We start from the raw sequence: 18,776 nt of genomic DNA on the forward strand, positions 1-18,776 counted from the left end.
TCTAGACCCATTATTTTGCTTATAGTAAAATAAAATGTAATTACAATAGAGGCAGTTTTTCTTTCCAACTCATCCAGAGTCACCTGATTTTACCTATTTAAATATCAAAAGTTAATCTAGGTGCAGTTTTGCAAATGTGCACTAGAAACATCTGAGTTTAAAATAGGACTAGTCCCAAATCAGCGTTACAGAGATAATTAGGTTAGAAATATTCGAAATTTATAATTAAGTCCCTATGAAGTTCTGAAGCTCTTGTTTTCTTTGTACATTAAAACTTAAACCCATTAGACTGATAAAAGATCAAGACCAGGACACGATATAGCTGAATCAGATTGATTTTATTTCAGAATCTCAAGCTTTAGTCATGTACAGATAAGTACAAGAACCAGTAATAAACACAGTTACCTAAAGTGGTATAAATACAATCTGTCCTTGTCGAGGAGACCTAGTAAGCAACTTTCCAGGGACAAAAATGGTGTGAAATAAGTTTATGGACTTCAGCCTCAGCCCTGCCTCCTTACCTCAAAACAAGACCCTATATTATTTTCACCTGGCAATTAACATTCTCCTTACATCTTTAATGCAGTTGTTATGAGCGAACTATTTAATTAGGTCAAATACAATAGACTACCAGAACATCTCATTTTTATTAAATTTTCTACAAGAGAAAAGCTTTCAAGGGTTTTATTGCTTTTATTTAATGGTATTTAGAATCAGGACAAAATCGATCAAGGAGATACAAGGACAAGCAATTAGCACAATTACCTAAAGTGGTAAAAATACAGACCAAGGATCTAGAAAGCAAAACTTTGCAGGGGCAAAAGAAACTTATAGATGTTATTTTTTTAGATAATAAAGAACTAACCACTTTAAATGAGCAGTTACTATAGAAACAGCAATATATTAGAACTAGTTTATTAATAAAATTCGATTTACGGTCTGTATTTTTCTTTTTTTTTTCACAATCAATTTCAAGGATTCAGCCGAACACTCAACTGACTGATTAATTAACTGACTATGCAGCTGCTGGTCTCTTCTGCTGAGGGTATGATGGGAAGGCCTTTTTTGTTCAGAGCTTTCTTTAATGTGTTTATGATGGTTTCTTTATTGTTGAGGATGTTGTAGGAAGTGAGATCCACCAGCCTTTGGAAGTCTTCTGTAGAGTAAGTGAAGTGTGAGGTGACGTATGGTGAGGATTTAGTGCTCACATTAATATTTCCTTCGTTTAGCTCCTTCTTTCCTGTTCTCTTTACTCCTGCAGATTGAGAGCGTATATATAAAACACACATATACATTGTTCAGTATTGTTACAGGGTATCACCAATTGAATACATACAAAATGTTTATCCAATGATTAAACTAAGTTGGTGTGTAACATTAGATTGGTCAAACTTATCGTTTGGAGATCATGATGCCCAGCCATCCTTGGGCAGAAATCAGGCAAAGCAAAACTGGTCACACAGTTTTGTTGGGAGGGTGGAACACTCTTGTTCCAGCTAAAGCACTACTAGCCAATTATAGCCATAGCTCATGTTTGTGTAAATCAGGGGAAGTGGTATTGGACATTGGACTTTTTGTTGGATTTCTGATCGAAAGGTTGCAAGTTCAAATCCCTGCACAGCAGCCAGGTTGCTGCCTTTAAAACCCTGTTCAAGATTCTTAACCCTCAGCTGTTCAGAAGGTAATTGTGAGTTGCTCTTGTTAAGGAAGTCCCCTTATGCCTACCCCCGATGTGGCATGAGCACCAGTTATGTGATATTATTAGCAACACGTAATAGTCTCAAAAACTGTCTCAGTGGTGGCAGCTATGTGATAGAGATTCACAGTTGATGGGAAATGGCCCCCATACAAAACAAGTGTGAACCCTAGTACGAGTTGCATTCAATATTTACGGAACTTGAAAGAGTTCCAGCACTCAGACCACCTTCTTCAGGTAGTCGCAGGTTGGGTTCCATGGGGTGATTTTTTTGTCTGCATGGCAGCTTGCAGACAAAGCTTGTAACTCTGCATGCAAACTTGACATTGTTACTAAACTTCCAGTCCCCTAGAAAACCCAGGTGGTTGGAACCTTGGATGTTATATATATCTATATACACACACGTATGTACCATAACATAATTCTACATTGCCATGCCTGATTCAGTGATTAGCTTGGGTTACTGTCAATGCAACATTTTGCATATACTCTGTGTGTCCAAAGTGTCGTCAGGGTTCTTAATTTTTCTCCCAATGTACAGTTTTCTAACATTAACAAAATATACTGTTCCATTAAGGACAGTCCTATTATCTGACCGAGAAGCTTTTTCTCTCTTTTTTGTTTCCGAAGTAACTAAACACCTCCAAAATAGTGCATTTGCAACAAGCAGACTAATCACACTCAAATACTTTCAGTAAGGTTGCACGTGGACAGAGTGTATTTACCAGGTTCTTTATAGGTTTTGAATGAGACGTTGACCAGCGGGAAGTGGAGCACTATGGGAGCATCAGGATTTTTCTCATCCTCAAACACGTACACTTCCTTATAGGGCTGAGATGTGTACTTGCTGAAGTCTATCTTTGGGAACGGTAGCTGGTGTTCAATGCAGTACTCCTGAGTGTCCTTGATGACCTGATATTAGAAACATACATTTGTTTGGATTTTTGAGTCACAATAAACAAGCCAGCTTCAACCAAGTACTATAAAATTTCTGTTTAAAAGAAAATATTCATCTGTTCACTTTTGTTAAAGGTTCCCTACATCACCTACAATTCCATTCATTGGCCAAATTGATAGTAGTAAAAGAGAGGGAAAATTTTTTACCTTTAGCTGATCCTCATCCCAAGAGTAGCTGAGGCACAGAATAACGTTTGCGCATCTGTTGGGTCGCAGCACCGGAGGAAAAGCTGTATTATTGGCAAATCCAGAATCCACCAAACCTAGAGTTGAGTCCATTGGAGTCAGCTTATTCGGAAACATGTCGGGGTTTGTCTCTGTGAAGGTGACAAACAAAAAAAGACGATCCTTGATATGTGTAAAAAAAAAAAAAAAACACGTCTAGAAACAGTTGATACACTCATTGACCGTTAATTTATCATTGTTAGGAACACCTACAGCTGCAGATGGAAGCAGCTTGTTGATGAGAGAGGTTAGAGGTCAGAATGGTCCAACATCTCGTCCAGTTTTGTTAGATTCTGTGCCCTTAAAGTTAGTTTTTGTGCTGAGACTGCTCATCATCCTAAATGTTTAATCTAGGTTAAGCATTCAGAACTGCTTTTGTGTAAAGTTACTATAGCTTTCCGGTCACTTTGGACCAATCTGGGATTTCTCCTCTGAACTCAAGAAACTGCAAATAATTCTGCACTAGATGTTTCCTGAATAGAATTCAAAGTCGATTAGATCACTTTTTTCCTTTAATCTAATGTTTGATGCAAATATATATAGCAATGGACTTTGAAGTGTGGTGCTGCTGCCACGTGACTGGCTGATTTTGCACGAATGAGTAAGTATACAGGTGATCCTTAAAAATGTGGTCAGTGAGTGTACATTTCATAGTTTTTTTAAAGGTCGTTTAAAGGATGAGACTAAAAACCTGCAAGTATTTAAATTTGTGAAATAAAGCAAACAAAATAAATTGAGTTCGGACCCTTTGAGGTGTTGAAGTTTGGACTTTTCCTGTATAAGTTGTGTAGGAAAAATCCTCGGAGGAAGTTGAACACCTTGCTGATGATTGGCCGATTGTTTAGGAATTCGCTCAGTGCTGTATCCTCTGAATCGACCCGTAAAGTATCCATCGTCGTGCTCTCATTACCTGCCGCTACAATCCAGAGGAAAATGTTACAAATTGTTTTACCAGAGAAACTGGAAAGACATGCTAATACATAGAAATGATTTAGTTGGTTACTAAAAACATCACAAAGTAACTAATAATACTCTATACTGACAAAAGTTTGTGGACACCTGATCATAAGATTTGGATGTGCTTTTTGACTATAGTGTTCAATACTTAGTCCCAATTTGCCTCCAATCAAAAACCTGCACAACGCCAGCTCCATGAAGATCTGATTTGCATAGGTTGGGGTGGAAGATCTCTTGCTATAGAGCTCTGACCTCAACCCTATTAAACACCTTTTGGATGAATTGGAATGCTGACTACACCCCAGTCCTCCTCACCTACATCAGTACCTGACTTTTACAAACCCCAAATCCCCATGGTTACACTTTAAAATCAAGTGGAACATCATCTCAGAAGTGTAGAGGTTATTATAACAGCAAATGCAGACTAAATGTGGAATGGGATGTTCAAAAAGCACATAACATTCTTATGCTCTGGAGTCCACAAACTTATATATAGTTCATTTTTTTTTATTACTTTTTCTATGTCTGTGTCTTGTCTCTGTATACCCCTAATTGAAATTTGTTGTAATGAACAGCGAATGAAGCTAATACGCAGGTGTAATTACCAATATGGTCTACATTTCCTCCAACCCAAGACGGGATCACTCCAGTAATAGAACTCCATATCTGTGCCAGGTTAATAGAGAAAGCACTGCTCCATATACCTGCATATGCAAAACACAAAACATACACACTGTTAGATTAGTAGTAGTTAGAAAATATGACACACTCTTTGATACAAATGCAGCACTGACCCAGGAGGAAGGAGATGCGTGTTTCTGGAAGCTTCTTAACCACATGACCCAGGTAGAACTCACTCCCGAAATATTCAGCAGGGAAAAACGTGCCGTATTTGGAAAATCCCACTTCGAATGGGGTAAACTCGCACCATTCTGTATTCGACAAATAGACACACAAGCTGAAAATGCTTTTTAATTGACACATAGCAGACTAACAAATGACCCCCAGAGTTCAGATCACAGCAGGTTGAAATATACAGAGGAGGTTTAAAGGGCAGTTTGTATACCAGGGACTGTGGAGCCAATAGAGTCTTTTTTCATGTTCACTGCAGTGTAAATTGGGAGTGGGTTCTGGCCTTCAGAGACTGCATTCTTCTGGTGAGACAGTGTATCTGTGTGTTTCTGAATCAAAGACAAAATCAATAAACTCACAAAGAAAGACTCTTGAAGTAACTAGTATTTCAGCTAGTTTGTATATATATCATAAAAGTTAGTACACCCCTCATATTTCAATAACCATTTTATTGTATCTTCTCAATACTATAGAAATCAAACTTGGATATATTTTAGACTAGTCAATGTGCAGCTTGTACAGTAGTATAGATTTATTGTTTTCTGAAAATAACTCAACATACAGCCATTATTCTCTAAATAACTGCCAACAAAAATGAGTACACCCTAAGTGATAACAGCTGGACGTGGTGCAAAGCCACATGTCCTATCATTCCTGTTCTTCTTGACAGAACCATACAAATGTGTGTATCTCTTATTAGAGCATTTCAAATGTAAAGTGCTTTGTGTACAAGTCTCTCATACTAATGCTGGATGCCCTATGGATTCTTTATCAATCGATTATCAATGCAAGTGCTATAGATTATGTTCAGCTTCAAGAATTTCTCTTCAAATCCTGCCAATTCCACCTACTGAGAGAGTAAATGAATGAAGGATGGAAGGAATGAAGACATCTGTTAAAGTATGCTAAAATTCGTAGAACAGTTAAGTAGAACATATCTTTAGAAAATTGTGTGTTAAATGTACATTTTTTTATTTATTTAAATCAATTTAATTAATGTAATAAAAAGTATATCGCATTAATTTGATTTATTCTTTTTTTTTATAAAATATTTTTTATATTATTTAACCATTTGATTTCAATTTCACTGTTCAGATTTTACTGTTGTTTACAAATGTTAATAATAATAAACTATGTTAATAAAAAATGACAAATTCTATGTTTTGCATCAACCCCACCCCCCAAATTGTACCCAAATTGAACCTAACTGTGACTAAAAAAACTGAGGTATGTACCAAACCGTGAAATCTTGTGCATTGTAACACTCATATATATATATATATATATATATATATATATATATATATATATATATATATATATATTTTTTTTTTATATTAGTCATGCATGGAGAAATTTGTTGGTACGTAAATATAGACGTACCAAATAAAGATGGACCCCAATTATCTCTCAAATATCTAAATTGACCAAAGGAATTCGGTGTCATATGAAAATGTGACGAGAGGACCCTCAACCCATTCTTGTATTCTTTCTAGATTTACTGAGTATCAAAGATATAAGCAAAATTTCTCACTACATTTATGATTTACTACATTTATGATTTACTATATATATTTTAGCGCTCGATATTTAAATTTACAACTTTATTTGTTAATTGAACATCCCTTTTTGGAAGATCCCTTCGTTTCATTCTGGCATGTTGAAGCGGTTGTTGTATGGATGGTTAATGTAGTGTTGAGTTGTACAAATTGATTTGTATTTGAGCAAATAAATCCTTAAAAATCAACTGTTGTTGCCTTTTCACTGAGATGTGTCCTGGTGTCTAGTGTATCCTTAAGCCTACGTTTAACGTGAGTCAAATACTCAAGTACTGTTCAAATCAGATACTGTCAGACTTTTACTCAAGTCATATTGGAATTGGTAACAATTTGTAATGGAGTACATTTGGGTATCTTTTTAATCTATTTACTCAAGTATGATTTTCAGGAACTCATTACACTTCTGGTGTTGCCTAGTTTTCTGTAACAGCAGTTCTGTAATATAAAGCACAGGTCTATATTTACATTAACACTGATGTATTGTATTCCATAAAATAAAATATACAGTAACAAGTCCTCAAAAAAGGTTTTGGATTGCCCGTGCGAGTGGATTTCTGTGCAAACAGAGAACAGACCTTTCCAAAGATAAGGTTTTCTATGATAAGCCCCCAGGTGTCGATGAGGGAGACGGAGTAGCCTTCTTTCTCTCTGTTCTGTAGCTCAGAGTGATAATAAGACAGCTGCGCAGGTGAGAAGAGGCTAGCCGTGCTTTTTGACAGCATCTTCTTCGCAAAATTAATCTGGGTCTCCAAGCCTTCTTTTGACCAAAATGGGTCAGAGTAGAGACTTGCAGTGCTCCTTCAATACATATAGAGAGAGAATGGAGATTCAGTTTTTTTTTACAATTGTATATGAAACATAAGATCCAGCAACACAAAATTCTGTTTGCCTTTCTGACAAAACTACATATCTGCATGTGGTGTGTCCCCCCCTTTATTTTCTGACTTTATTACCTCGTTCACAATTATTCATAATTGTTCAGTTTATGTACCAAATCTTCAGTTCAATTCAGTAAAATGGTTTTATGGTTAATCATGGTAAAATCCAGATTTACATTTTCCCACATTTGAAATAAGATAGTAGGAATGTGCATCTCCATATCTGAGGCTGATGCGATTCACATCTTGACCCATAACCAACGATACGATACATTACAGCTACATATAAAGCAGCTACCGATGTGATAGGATTCTCCACTACTACGATGCAGTTCAATCCGATTCCGATTCGATTCAACACAATGCAATTCAATGGAATACAATAGAAGAAATATGATGCTATGCAATTCAATATGGTAAGAATAGTTCATAAATCATAAATCATAAATTTATTTAAGTGCCTTCTGACTTCTAACCCATGGCCCTTTCACAAAAAAATTATATTTTTTAATAAATAAAATAAAACCAGACTTTCTTTCGTGTTCTTTCAGGAAGATGCAGCTCTACCTCTGCCATGTTAATCCATATAATATGTGACTATCAGGACCTGCCTCGGTCTCCATTGTGTTGTGATATGTCATATTCACGTAGCATCAGTGGTGCTGAGAAATTAAGCTACATATAAAATAATGGTCACTTTTTTACTAATAAAAGTATAATGAATGCACTACTAATTGAATATAAATAAATACATTTTTACTGATATAAATATGTTAAGAACAAGGCATCGAGATACACCTGGCAACATGCATTCGATGCAAACTTTTTTAAAATTGATACATTACTTTGTTAACTTTGATGCCAATGTACTGATGAAAATCGTTCGATCTTACCATCCCTATAAAATAGCATGGAAGTGTGTGTTTGAACCTGTCTTGCCCCGTTAACACCCACCAGGTGGAGCCAGACACAGAGGTAATGTAGGTGATGGTATCTAGAAGGCCGAGGGTCTGCAGTCCTTTCAGAGAGCCGTACATTCCCGTCATGGCCCTGGAGCCTCCTCCTGAACACACCAAAGCCACTGTTGGAACCTAAACACACATCATCATACCGTTACATGGTAAGTAATGCAACAAATTAATTGTCACGTTCATCATGACGATTTGAATGGGGTTCAGTCAGCATTTCCAGTTCATCCCAAAAGTATTCAATAGGGTAAGCGTCAGAGCCACTCAAGATCTTCCACTCCCATGTAGAGCAGATCTTCATAGAGCTGGCTTTGTGCACAGGAGCATTGTCATGGGAAAATTTCATGCTACTGCATCCAAAGACATTCAATACACTTGTACAGTTTGGGAAAGAACCACATATTGCTGGAAAAAGTGTCCACATGATGAAAAGGTGCATCTTCTTCTATTAGTCTAAGGTTCAGTTCTGATGTTCTTGTGGCTTTGCTCCCCATGTACTCCCAATGAACATGAGCCTTGCAGACTTATGGGTACCTCTTATTATAATATATAATTATTGTAGGAGCTCTGACCCATTGGTCAATCCACTCATTTTGATTCTTGTCACAGTTGCTCTGATTTTTACATTTGCTTCTTTTTCTGGCTTCCAAAACATTACCTTTGAGAACTGACTGTTTACTTGCTGCCTTAAACATCTGCTATAGAACATGGTAACGTTATGCAGGGGCGAATACTTTTGGAAGGCACAGATATAGATATCATCTCCTACCTGCGTGGGATCCAATGGAGTTTTAAGGTTGAGGATTTTCTCGAGTGCACGAGACACCACCTCTTTCCTCTTCAGCAGAAACGCCTTCTCCTCTGCAGGTATGTCGAAATCCAGACGCACCTTCATGTCTTCTGTGGGCTACACACGAACACAAAACACAAGATCACAATAATGATATAATCAAAATATAAAGAATTAACAAGTTTTCCAATGAATCAGTGAGACGATCTGAAAATAAACTATTATTTAATGATAAAGTATGGTGAAATGTTTTAATTAAAGATGTCTGTCAATTTAGAGAACATGATACTGTATAAGTGACAGACAAATATGTTTGCTCTGTACCTGTCCACTGTATTCAAATGAAATTCTATTTTGTCCTGTGGAGTAAAAGAAAACATTATCAGCACTTAATCCTAAGTAAAACACTATATGGACAAAAGTATCTGGACTTCTGACTTTTTCAGCCGTTTGTGGCTTTTCCCCAAACCTTTATAACAGAATTGGAGGCAAACAATTGTATAGGATGTTTTTGGATGTGGTAGCTTAAAATTTGCCTTTACTAGGAGTTCCAACAATGCCCCTGCGCTCAAAGCCAGCTTTGTGAAGATATGGTTTACATGGTTTGGAGTGGAAGATCTTCTGCTATAGAGCTCTTAACATTATTGACCATCATTGGCATGAATGTGAACGCTGACTGCACCCCAGGACTCCTCACCTCAATCTTAAGGCTGAATTAGCACGAATCTCCACAAGTACACTCCAAAATCTGGTGGAACATCTTCCGAATTGTGGACGGTATTATAACATCAAATGGGAACTAGATATGGAACAGGTTGTTCAAACATATACGATACAATTCTTATGGTCAGGTGTCCACAAACTTTTGCTATATAGTGTATAAGGGTCATGGACTACATGATGTTAAAATCACTAAACAATTAACGCCATGATAATTCCAAAAAAGATAGATTTATAAACATAGAGTCAAACAAAAAAACTAACACTTAGCTCAAAGTTTTGAATTATGGCATGAAAGCATTTGTAAAATTGTTGTCGTCTCACCTTAGCTAAAGGAAGAGAGAGTGTAAATTGACTTGTGGCTACGAAAGGGGTTACAGGAGATACTGCAGGGTTGAAACTTTCATCATTTACCTATTCACAAACAAAAAAGGGACAGTAAAATCAGTAAATGACAAAATATCCACCCACACAGAGAAAAATAAATGTTTCCCTGTACTTTCTTTGCTTAGGAACTATTCTTTAACTGCAACATTTTATTTTTTAACCATTCTAATGGTGTGATGAGTGGACCACAAATCGTACCATCCGGAGTCCAATCTCGGTCCCCAGGTTTTTGTTGATGTGGTAGCAAACGGTCTGCATGAGGCTGCTGTTCTTGGACAAGGAAATGACTTGTCTTTCGTTATACGCCCCTCGTATCTTCAACAGCATGTCATGGTGAACTAAAAATACAAACCACGAATGGTGGACAAGTCTGTTCACCCAGGATACATTTCTGCAGAACAAATTTTTCTTACTAATTTTACCATCAATGGGCAGCTTGTCCAACTTCACCTCCAGAGTAGACAATGGGGCAGCCTACAGCAACAACAAAATGTATGAGATGAATATAAACTACATTCAAATGATGTATATGCTGATACATTTTTATTTATGGCATTCAGCAGAAGCTCTTTTCCAGATCAAAGTAGAAAAAAAGTGCTTTGAAAAACAATGAATAAATCAACAGTGGTTCAAAAAATTGCAAACTTAGGGTACCATCAGCCTAAAACTCTGTTGGGAGGAATTATACCAATTTTTTATACATAAAAACATAAAACAAACATAGAAAATAAGTGCTAAGTGTTTCAGGATGAGGTAGGTCTTTCCCCTATAATTTGAAGATAATTAGTAACTCAGCTGGACATCTAGGTTCATTCCACCACTTTGGGTGGGAAGAGGCTTTGTAGGCAAACATCAGGCTTTCAAATCTAAAGCCAGTGGAGGGAACGCAGCAGTGAGGTGGTGGGGGAGAACTTGTTCCGGTTGAAAACAAGCCACGGAGCTGCATTTTGGATCATTTGCAGAGGACGAATTGCTTTCAGAGGTGGACCTGCCAGTAAAGAGTTGCAGTAGTCCAGTCTTGAAAAAAACAAGAGACTAACCAAGCACCTGAGCAGCCTTTGTAGATCAAAAAAAAAAAGTCAGAATCCTTGTAATATTGTAGAGAAGGAATGAACAAGAGCATGTCACATTAGCAACATGTGAGGAAAAATATGTTGATCATCCATGGATAACCCCAAGGTGGCAAGCAGTGGCTGAAGGGGAGATCAGAGAGTTGTATAGGGATATCATAAGATCTTGACCTGGAGATGAATCACTTGGGATGACCAGCAGTTGGGATTGAGTTTCAGATGATGAGCACTCATCCATGATGATATGTCTGCCAGACATGCTGAAATGGTAATATGAGATAAAAAGGTGTGAGATAATGAGGTAATATGAGAGGTAAAAAATGGGAAATGGTGGCTTAGGAGTTCAACTTCTGGAAGCACCAAGCTACCACTGCTGTGCCCTTTAGCAATGTACTTAACCCTCAACTGCTCAGTTGTATAAATGAGACAATCGTAAGTGGATAATGGCATCTGCCAAATGCCATAGTGGAAAACCATGTTAATAAACTCGGAATACACTCAGAAAAACAGGGTCCATCTAAGACGCTACCAGTTATTTCTTCAGGGGAAGGTTACAAAAAAAAAAAAAAAACCTTGTCTTACATTCAAATCTTTATATTTAGCTAAATCTAGCAAATTATTTGTTCAATGAATTAGACCAGGAACTCTTTTTCCAGTTCTCCTTTTACAATCGGTCAACTCTAATCTACTTTGCTCGACCCCTAAATATATTCAGTATTACATCCTATGTAAGTCTACTAGATCGTTGTATTCATTGTTGATCTTGAGTTCATTATAAACGCATGTGCATGTTCGCGTAACTTTTCGAAGAGATAAATTGTGTAAATTGTTTGCCAGTCTAAAATACGTAATGTTGACTGCTGGGAAACATGCTTACCACTAAAACTCCGTTAGAGAAGTACTGACCTGGAGCTTCAGGACTGTAACACAAACCCAGAGACAGAAATATATACTTATTATTAAGCTAATTACTTAAGCTAAATGTCTCAATTAGGAACAATACTGTTAAAGAAGAAAATAATGAAAGCATTCTTCTGGTAGGTTTTTGTGCTTACTGGCAAAACCTGTTTAAATAAAGTAATCGAACACTTCAGGGCAAGGTGTTCGAGGAAAATGATCATCAATAAGAGTGGTTTGATGTGGGTCAATGTAAAGTAGATAAGTTCAATTTACATGTTAAGTGTAGATTTGCATGTTCAGTAGTCAGGATTTGTGTAGAGTTTAGGAGGTATAACTGAAAAAGTTGGAAAAGGCCAAATTCCCATACGGTTTGAGGTTTTATACACTACAGACGAAATTACTAAACGTAACTTGGGTTTAATAAATGTAGGTTTTTTCTTTTTGCAGATAAACCTTATGTTTTATTGAAAATACTGAACAGAGGTGTTTGTACAAGACTGTTGAGTGTCTGCTGATTTTTTCCAATGAAGTATTTTTTAAAAACAATTTTTTGCAAGAAATTAGCTGGCGAAGCTAAATTTCAGGAGGTGTGCAGTGTGTTGACTGTTCACATTTTACAATTATTTTTTTATTACTTTTTACCTCTCTGTCAGCTCAAATTCCACCCATAGTTCATCCTTCAGCTGAAAACAAGGGAAGAAATCATCATCAGCTTCATTTTCATGTAAATATGGTCACACTACTAGATTTATTTTTAAAACCTACTATGAAATTCTTGATTTATATTACACCTAGATGTGTAACAACTTATCCAAGTCGCTAGGTTTTTGCAAGCATGTGTTATAGTACACATAGTATATAGTACATAGTTAAAAAAAAAAAAAAAAATAAATAAAAATTGTAGAAATAATAACCAAAACAATTAAACATTTGTTAAATTAATTACACTTTTGCAGCACCTGACCATAAGATTATTTGTGCTTTTTTTGGATTTTAAAAGTGCTGGGAGACCCAATCCTGGTTTAGCATGACAATCTCCTGTCTACTGTGAGCTCCATGAAGATTAAATGGGTTGGAGTGATCTCCTTCTAGAGAAACACCTTCCCAGAAGACTGGAGGTTATTATAACTTTAAATGTGGACCAAATATGGAATGGGATGTTCAAAAAGCACATCTTATGGTCAGGTGTCCACAAAGAATACATCTATACTGTTCTTGGCTTTTATTTTTCAAGAGTCTTAAATGAACTGGGTTTCATTACTCAAACTGCATTAAATAAAAGCTTTGGCAGAGAAAATCTTTTTAAAAGTGATCATTGGATAGTATCAATGATGCTGTGGCCTTGTCGGTGGTAGTCCACGTTAAAGTCTGTCTTAATTGATTTGTCACATAATATAACATACATAATTCTAATATTAGCTACTTGCTCTGCACCATATAGAGTACACTAATTCATTCAACAACAAATTTGATGTTTTTTCACCATATCCATGATATACAAGTCTCTGTGACTGATAAAGTTATGTTTTACAAATTTGAAGAAGAAAAAACTGCAAAGGTGCCAGATCCATGCAAATAAGCTCCGGATTTTGAAAATTTCTTAAGGCAGAACTGGGAGCACTGTTTAAGGCAGAAAAATGTACCTTTTTTTTTGGGTGTGTGTGACTTGCTAATATTTTGCTGAAGTGAGCATATTACATGCAAATATCCGACAACGCAGAAAGAGCGTTTTTTTTCCATCGTATACACTTGGGTAAGCGAGATTTCCTTTACTATTTACCGAACCTACTGACCTTTTTATCTGTGATGAAGACCTTGGTCTCTTTCTGGCCCAGTGTGAGAGTGCTGATGTCAAACAGGATGCTGGTGCATTCTTCATCCTTCACTAAATCCTCATCAAAAATATTCAGCTCCAGAATATTCTACAGAAGAATATAAAAAAAAGACTCTTAGATCAGTACAGTCATGTTTTTTTTTCTTTTCTTCCAGAACTAGAATTATATATATATTTGTATTGTCTGTACCTAATCAGCCCTTATAGTTCCATATAAAGAATCAAAGAAATGAATGCAAAAGAAGCAGATTTTGGCATACCAAAGAATTAGCAATTTATAGGATTCATGATCATTAAAATATGATTTATCATATAAAAAATAGAGTAATGCTGTAAACGAGTAACTGCTGTCCTTGATGCAGGTTAACAAGAGTATTTGAATATTGGTATCAAGTTTAATAGATCAGGAGGCTTAAATCAGCATGTGTAGACTTTCACCCATTTAAATGAACTTTAGTCTGTTTGTTGGCTCACCTTCACTTGGCTAAAGGGATGGAAGATGAAGGTTTCATTCCACGTAGGTGTCTTGGAGTTCTGAATTGTTCTGGTTCTCATGGTACACACTGAGGCCGTGGGAAGGCTTAACGTCACATAGAGGTCAGGAAGTGAAACTGTGGATGTTTGCAAAAATTTTTGCTTTTAACCAACGCATCTGCATGTGCATACATGAATATAGACTATATTGACAAACGTATTGGGACACCGGGCCTTCCCAACATATGTTGTTCTTTCTGAAACTGTTGGAGGCACAGATTATAGGATGTTTTTGAATGCAGAAGAATGTAATTTTCCCCTCATTTAAAATAGGTGACCCAAACCTGTTCCAGCATAACAATACCCATGTGCACAAAGCCAGCTTCATGAAGATATGCGTTACATGGTTTGAAGATCTTGAGTGGCCTGCTTTAGAGCTCTGACTTCAACCATATTGAACACTTTTGGGATTATGATTGCACCCCAGGCCTCCTCACCTCACCTACATCAGTACCGGAATTTACTGACACCCTTGTGGATAAATACACACAGGGACAGTTCGGAAATTAGTGGAACATCTTCCCAGAGGGGTGGAGGCTCTTAGATCATCAAATAGGTACTAAATGTGGAATTGATTGCTCAAGAAGAAGGAAGTCAGGTGTCCACAAACATTTGTTCATATAATGTATGTAAATAGAACAGCAGCTGTTAAGTCAACCTAGAGACAGGTAACAAATTAAAATACTAATAAAAAAACAATGTTTTGCACAAGAGGGGGCAGCAAATATTGTAATGTTTGCAGAGACTAAGGTCTGTTAATGCGGATAAAATATTGGTGTTTGCATGTTCTATAGATCTTACATTGTGTCACGGTCATGTTTTTCATTGCTGTGCTGGATTAACTGACTAAATGTAAAAAATGGAAATTGTTTTGAGATGATTGTTAACCAGGGAAGTAAGGTGGTGGTGGTGGAGGTGGGACTGCATCAAGGATTGGCTCCGAGCCCTTTCCTGTTTGCAGTGGTGATGGACAGGTTGACGAACGAGGTCAGAGTAAAACAGAGTACATGTGTGTGAATGAGAGGGAGGGCAGTGGAGTGGTGCAGTTGCAGGGAGAAGAGGTGGTGAAGGTGGAGGAGTTCAGGTACCTGGGGTCAACAGTGAAAAGTAATTGAGAGTGTGTTAGAGAGGTGAAGAAAAGTGTGCAGGCAGGGTGGAGTGGGTGGAGAAGAGTGATAGCAGGAGTGATTTGTGATAGAAGGATACCTGCAAGAGTGAAAGGGAAAGTTTATAGGACTGTGGTAAAACCTGAGATGTTGTATGGATTAGAGACAGATGTCGAAGATGTCGAGGTTCTCGTTGGGAGTGACGATCAGAAACTAGTTTATTAGAGGGACAGCGCATGTAGGACGTTTTGGAGACAATGTAAGGGAGGCACGATTGAGATGGTTTGAAAATGTGCAGAGGAGGGACATGGGGTATATCAGTAGGAGAATGCTGAGGATGGAGCCACCAGGAAGGAGGAAAAGAGGAAGACCAAGAAGGAGGTTTATGGATGTGGTGGGATGAAGACATGCAGGTAGTTGGTTCGAAAGAGGCAGATGTAGAGGACAGGGGGGGTATGGAGACGGATGATCCGCTGTGGCGACCCCTAAAGGGAGCAGCAAAAAGAAGACGAAGAAGAAGAAGAAGAAGAAGAAGAAGAAGAGGAAGACCTTTTAAGGAGAAACTGGGTGTTTGTACAGTGTGTTTGAGTAGTCTTATGTGATATGCTTGTGTGCTGCAAACAAATTGCTTTTGAGAAATAAATTAAAGATGAACTGAACTGAAAATAGAGAATTTGCTCAATCACGGTGGCCCAAAAAATTCTTGACAAAGTTTGCTCATTTGTCTTATAGTATATTGTCCTATAATTAGTCTTTGATTAATCACTATAAAACTTCATATACAGTGTAGATCCAGGTTTGTGTGTGTTGACATACAGAGGTCATATGAATGACGGAACTTTCCTTGCAGCACGGTGACAGAGAGGTTCCAGTATGGCGCCTGCTTTCTGAAACACACAGCAAACCAAATCTGAGATCTGAACCATTAATTCCAATGTCGATAAATATAAGAAGACTATGTATGTTATCCTAAAAGTGTACAGTAGGCAGTGCATGTACTACAAATATAAAAAAAAAAAAAAAAAAATCATATAGTGCAAGTGCAACAGTATTCAATAGTAGTCAGATTTGTTTTATTTTCTTGTAAAATCTGAAACCCCTATTTTTTCAGCTTGAAGTCCACTGTGTTGGTGTACCATTAGAGACTGAAGCTATTTACCATTATAAGTTTTAGATTAATTGTTTAGTTATTTTTATCTGGAAATTTTTTGCTTTGGTTGATTTGTTTCCCAAACCAGCAAATTGAGGATTACTGAGCACTGATACACCAAACAAACCCCAAAACATAAAGCTGAGAATAATATCTTAAATGATGGTCCAATAATGGTCCTTTTTGAGCAAAAGGTTTGTCATAATGACAAATAGGTAGGTGCTCAATATTTTTCCAACTGAACACTTGTGTGTAAGTGAAATGGTATATGACTACGATATGGTATAGAAGTTATCTCTGACCTACGGAGACAAAATATGGCCTGTTACTTTTACACTGCATAATTGATACTCTGTGATTAACGCATGTCCACTAAAGTGGCCCAATTGCATGTTGACGTGGTTGTTTTAGGATTGATTTAGGCAAATCTCAATAAAATATTGTATCCTGCATAATCATATTCTGAATATATTAAGAAAATAGTCTGAAGGTCTAAAAGTGAGTCCACTGCTTCAGAAGAAACATTCATAATAAAAAAAAAATAATAAAATAAATAAAACTTTAATAAATACATGATAGAGATCCAACATAGACAAAAGAAGTGAATGTTGGCTTGGTCACTAAAGGGACGTTGAGTAATTTTTGGTTTGAGGTATTTTTTTTCCCCCTCACATTTTTCAACACGTTTTAACTGGCTGACTATTTTAATTAATGCTATTATTAGCATTAATTGTAAAAGTAGTCTGGATTGAAGACCTGGCTAAACTAAAAATGCTAACGAGTTTTATACTCTATATTTTCTTTTTGTGGGAGGACCAACAACATTCATACCACAGCATTTTTCCCCATGTAATAAAGTCTAAAGTATGATTATATTAATAAAAAGCATACTGAACAATACAAAACCATAAACTATTGTGTAAACATTTCCGGCTTTTTCACTGTTAAAATTTGTTGGTTTTTTTTCCCCCACCCCAATATTTTTGCTGTGCCTATTTTTAGTATTGATTCATTGGTGCGATCTTTCCTTCGTTCTTTCATCCTCCTTTCCATTTGAATAACCCTGTCATGAGACTCAGTTATTCTTCGTTAAATCATTTGCATGTGCAAAAAAACCTTCACAGACACCAAAGATCAACAGCATGGGAATCCGTAGTTATTACTCTGGCTTTCAGTTCCAAGACGCAACATTTTTTAAAAAAAGGTATGTACTTATGTATTTATTTGTATAAAACCTCTGCATGTATATTGAATGTATTTTGAGTTTTTAAAAATTTAGAATTGTTTGAATATTGTTTTTTTCAAATACCAAACAAATGACATAGTAAAGCGTATTTTCTAATATGGTTTTTATATTAAAAGTGATAACCAATTTTTACAAATTCCAGAGGACACACACGTCTTACTTGCTACATAACAAAATAATAACCGTTCAGAGTAGGGATTTGGTTTTAAAGAACTTTAAACCTCTAATAATTAAATAAAAAAAATTAATTAGTGCTTAATTTCTAACTGCAATTTTACCATTAGTGACAAAAATTCAATTAAATGAGAAAACAGTACCTGCATTTCTTCCTGTCACAAAATATTCCTGGTCTGAAGAGAAAAAGGAGTTAGACAAGCAGTGTTCTCAGAGTTAGACAAGCAGCAGCTTTTTCCAGGGATTCCCTAAAAGAGTTGACTGAATGTGACTTTGATTTTAGAAACCAGCTTGTTTTATGCACCACGGAAATGTCATATGACAAACCAAAGTGATCAAGCCACATCCTTTATTGTATAGTATTGAAAGTATAGGCAAATCTCAATGCAGTATAATCCTGCATAATCATATTCTGAATACATTAAAAAAAAATAGTCTGAAGGTCTAAAATGTAAAGTCTACTGCTTGAGAAGAAACAAATAAAACTTTATTAAAAGCATGATGGGCAGAGACCCAACATAGATAAAGGAAGTAAATGTTGGCTCGGTCATTAAATTAATTCATGATCATACTATTTGCATTTGCAAACTGGATCCTGCTGCCTAATCGTGTCTCAACACACAGATAAATGCTATTTCTAGAACACTGGGTTTTTATAACACATTGCAGTGAAACATGTCAGATAGAAAAATTTTCTCTTTTTATCTTCCCAGTAGCTAGAAATCCAAAAAAGTGTCTCAATATTGATTCATAATCATTGATATAAGTGATAA

General features: G+C 36.4%; 1 protein-coding gene across 1 annotated transcript; it reads right to left on the reverse strand.

Annotated features, from left to right (window-relative positions):
- Window positions 1-332: 332 nt before the first annotated feature.
- LOC124389590 (cytosolic phospholipase A2 zeta-like) lies at window positions 333-18,285 on the reverse strand. Its single transcript, XM_046854953.1, has 20 exons — window positions 18,147-18,285; window positions 16,250-16,322; window positions 14,268-14,404; window positions 13,753-13,881; window positions 12,602-12,642; window positions 11,937-11,979; window positions 10,412-10,463; window positions 10,188-10,327; window positions 9,927-10,016; window positions 9,188-9,241; window positions 8,862-8,999; window positions 8,079-8,215; window positions 6,822-7,044; window positions 4,902-5,016; window positions 4,630-4,767; window positions 4,441-4,539; window positions 3,624-3,794; window positions 2,801-2,970; window positions 2,422-2,608; window positions 333-1,255 (listed from the first exon to the last, which is right to left on the reverse strand). The coding sequence occupies exons 1-20, from the start codon at window positions 18,150-18,152 to the stop codon at window positions 1,008-1,010; spliced, it is 2,391 nt and encodes a 796-aa protein (XP_046710909.1). The 5' UTR covers window positions 18,153-18,285; the 3' UTR covers window positions 333-1,007.
- Between the last annotated feature and the right edge of the window lie 491 nt (window positions 18,286-18,776).

This window comes from Silurus meridionalis, chromosome 8, assembly GCF_014805685.1.
Source record: "Silurus meridionalis isolate SWU-2019-XX chromosome 8, ASM1480568v1, whole genome shotgun sequence".
NCBI classification, from domain to species: Eukaryota; Metazoa; Chordata; class Actinopteri; order Siluriformes; family Siluridae; genus Silurus; species Silurus meridionalis.

Coding starts and splice junctions, on each gene's coding strand:
- LOC124389590 (XM_046854953.1), bottom strand. Junction 9,000..9,187: donor GGTACAGAGCAAACATATTT/GTCTGTCACTTA, acceptor GTTCGTGTGTAG/CCCACAGAAGACATGAAGGT. Junction 4,540..4,629: donor ACGCATCTCCTTCCTCCTGG/GTCAGTGCTGCA, acceptor TTGCATATGCAG/GTATATGGAGCAGTGCTTTC.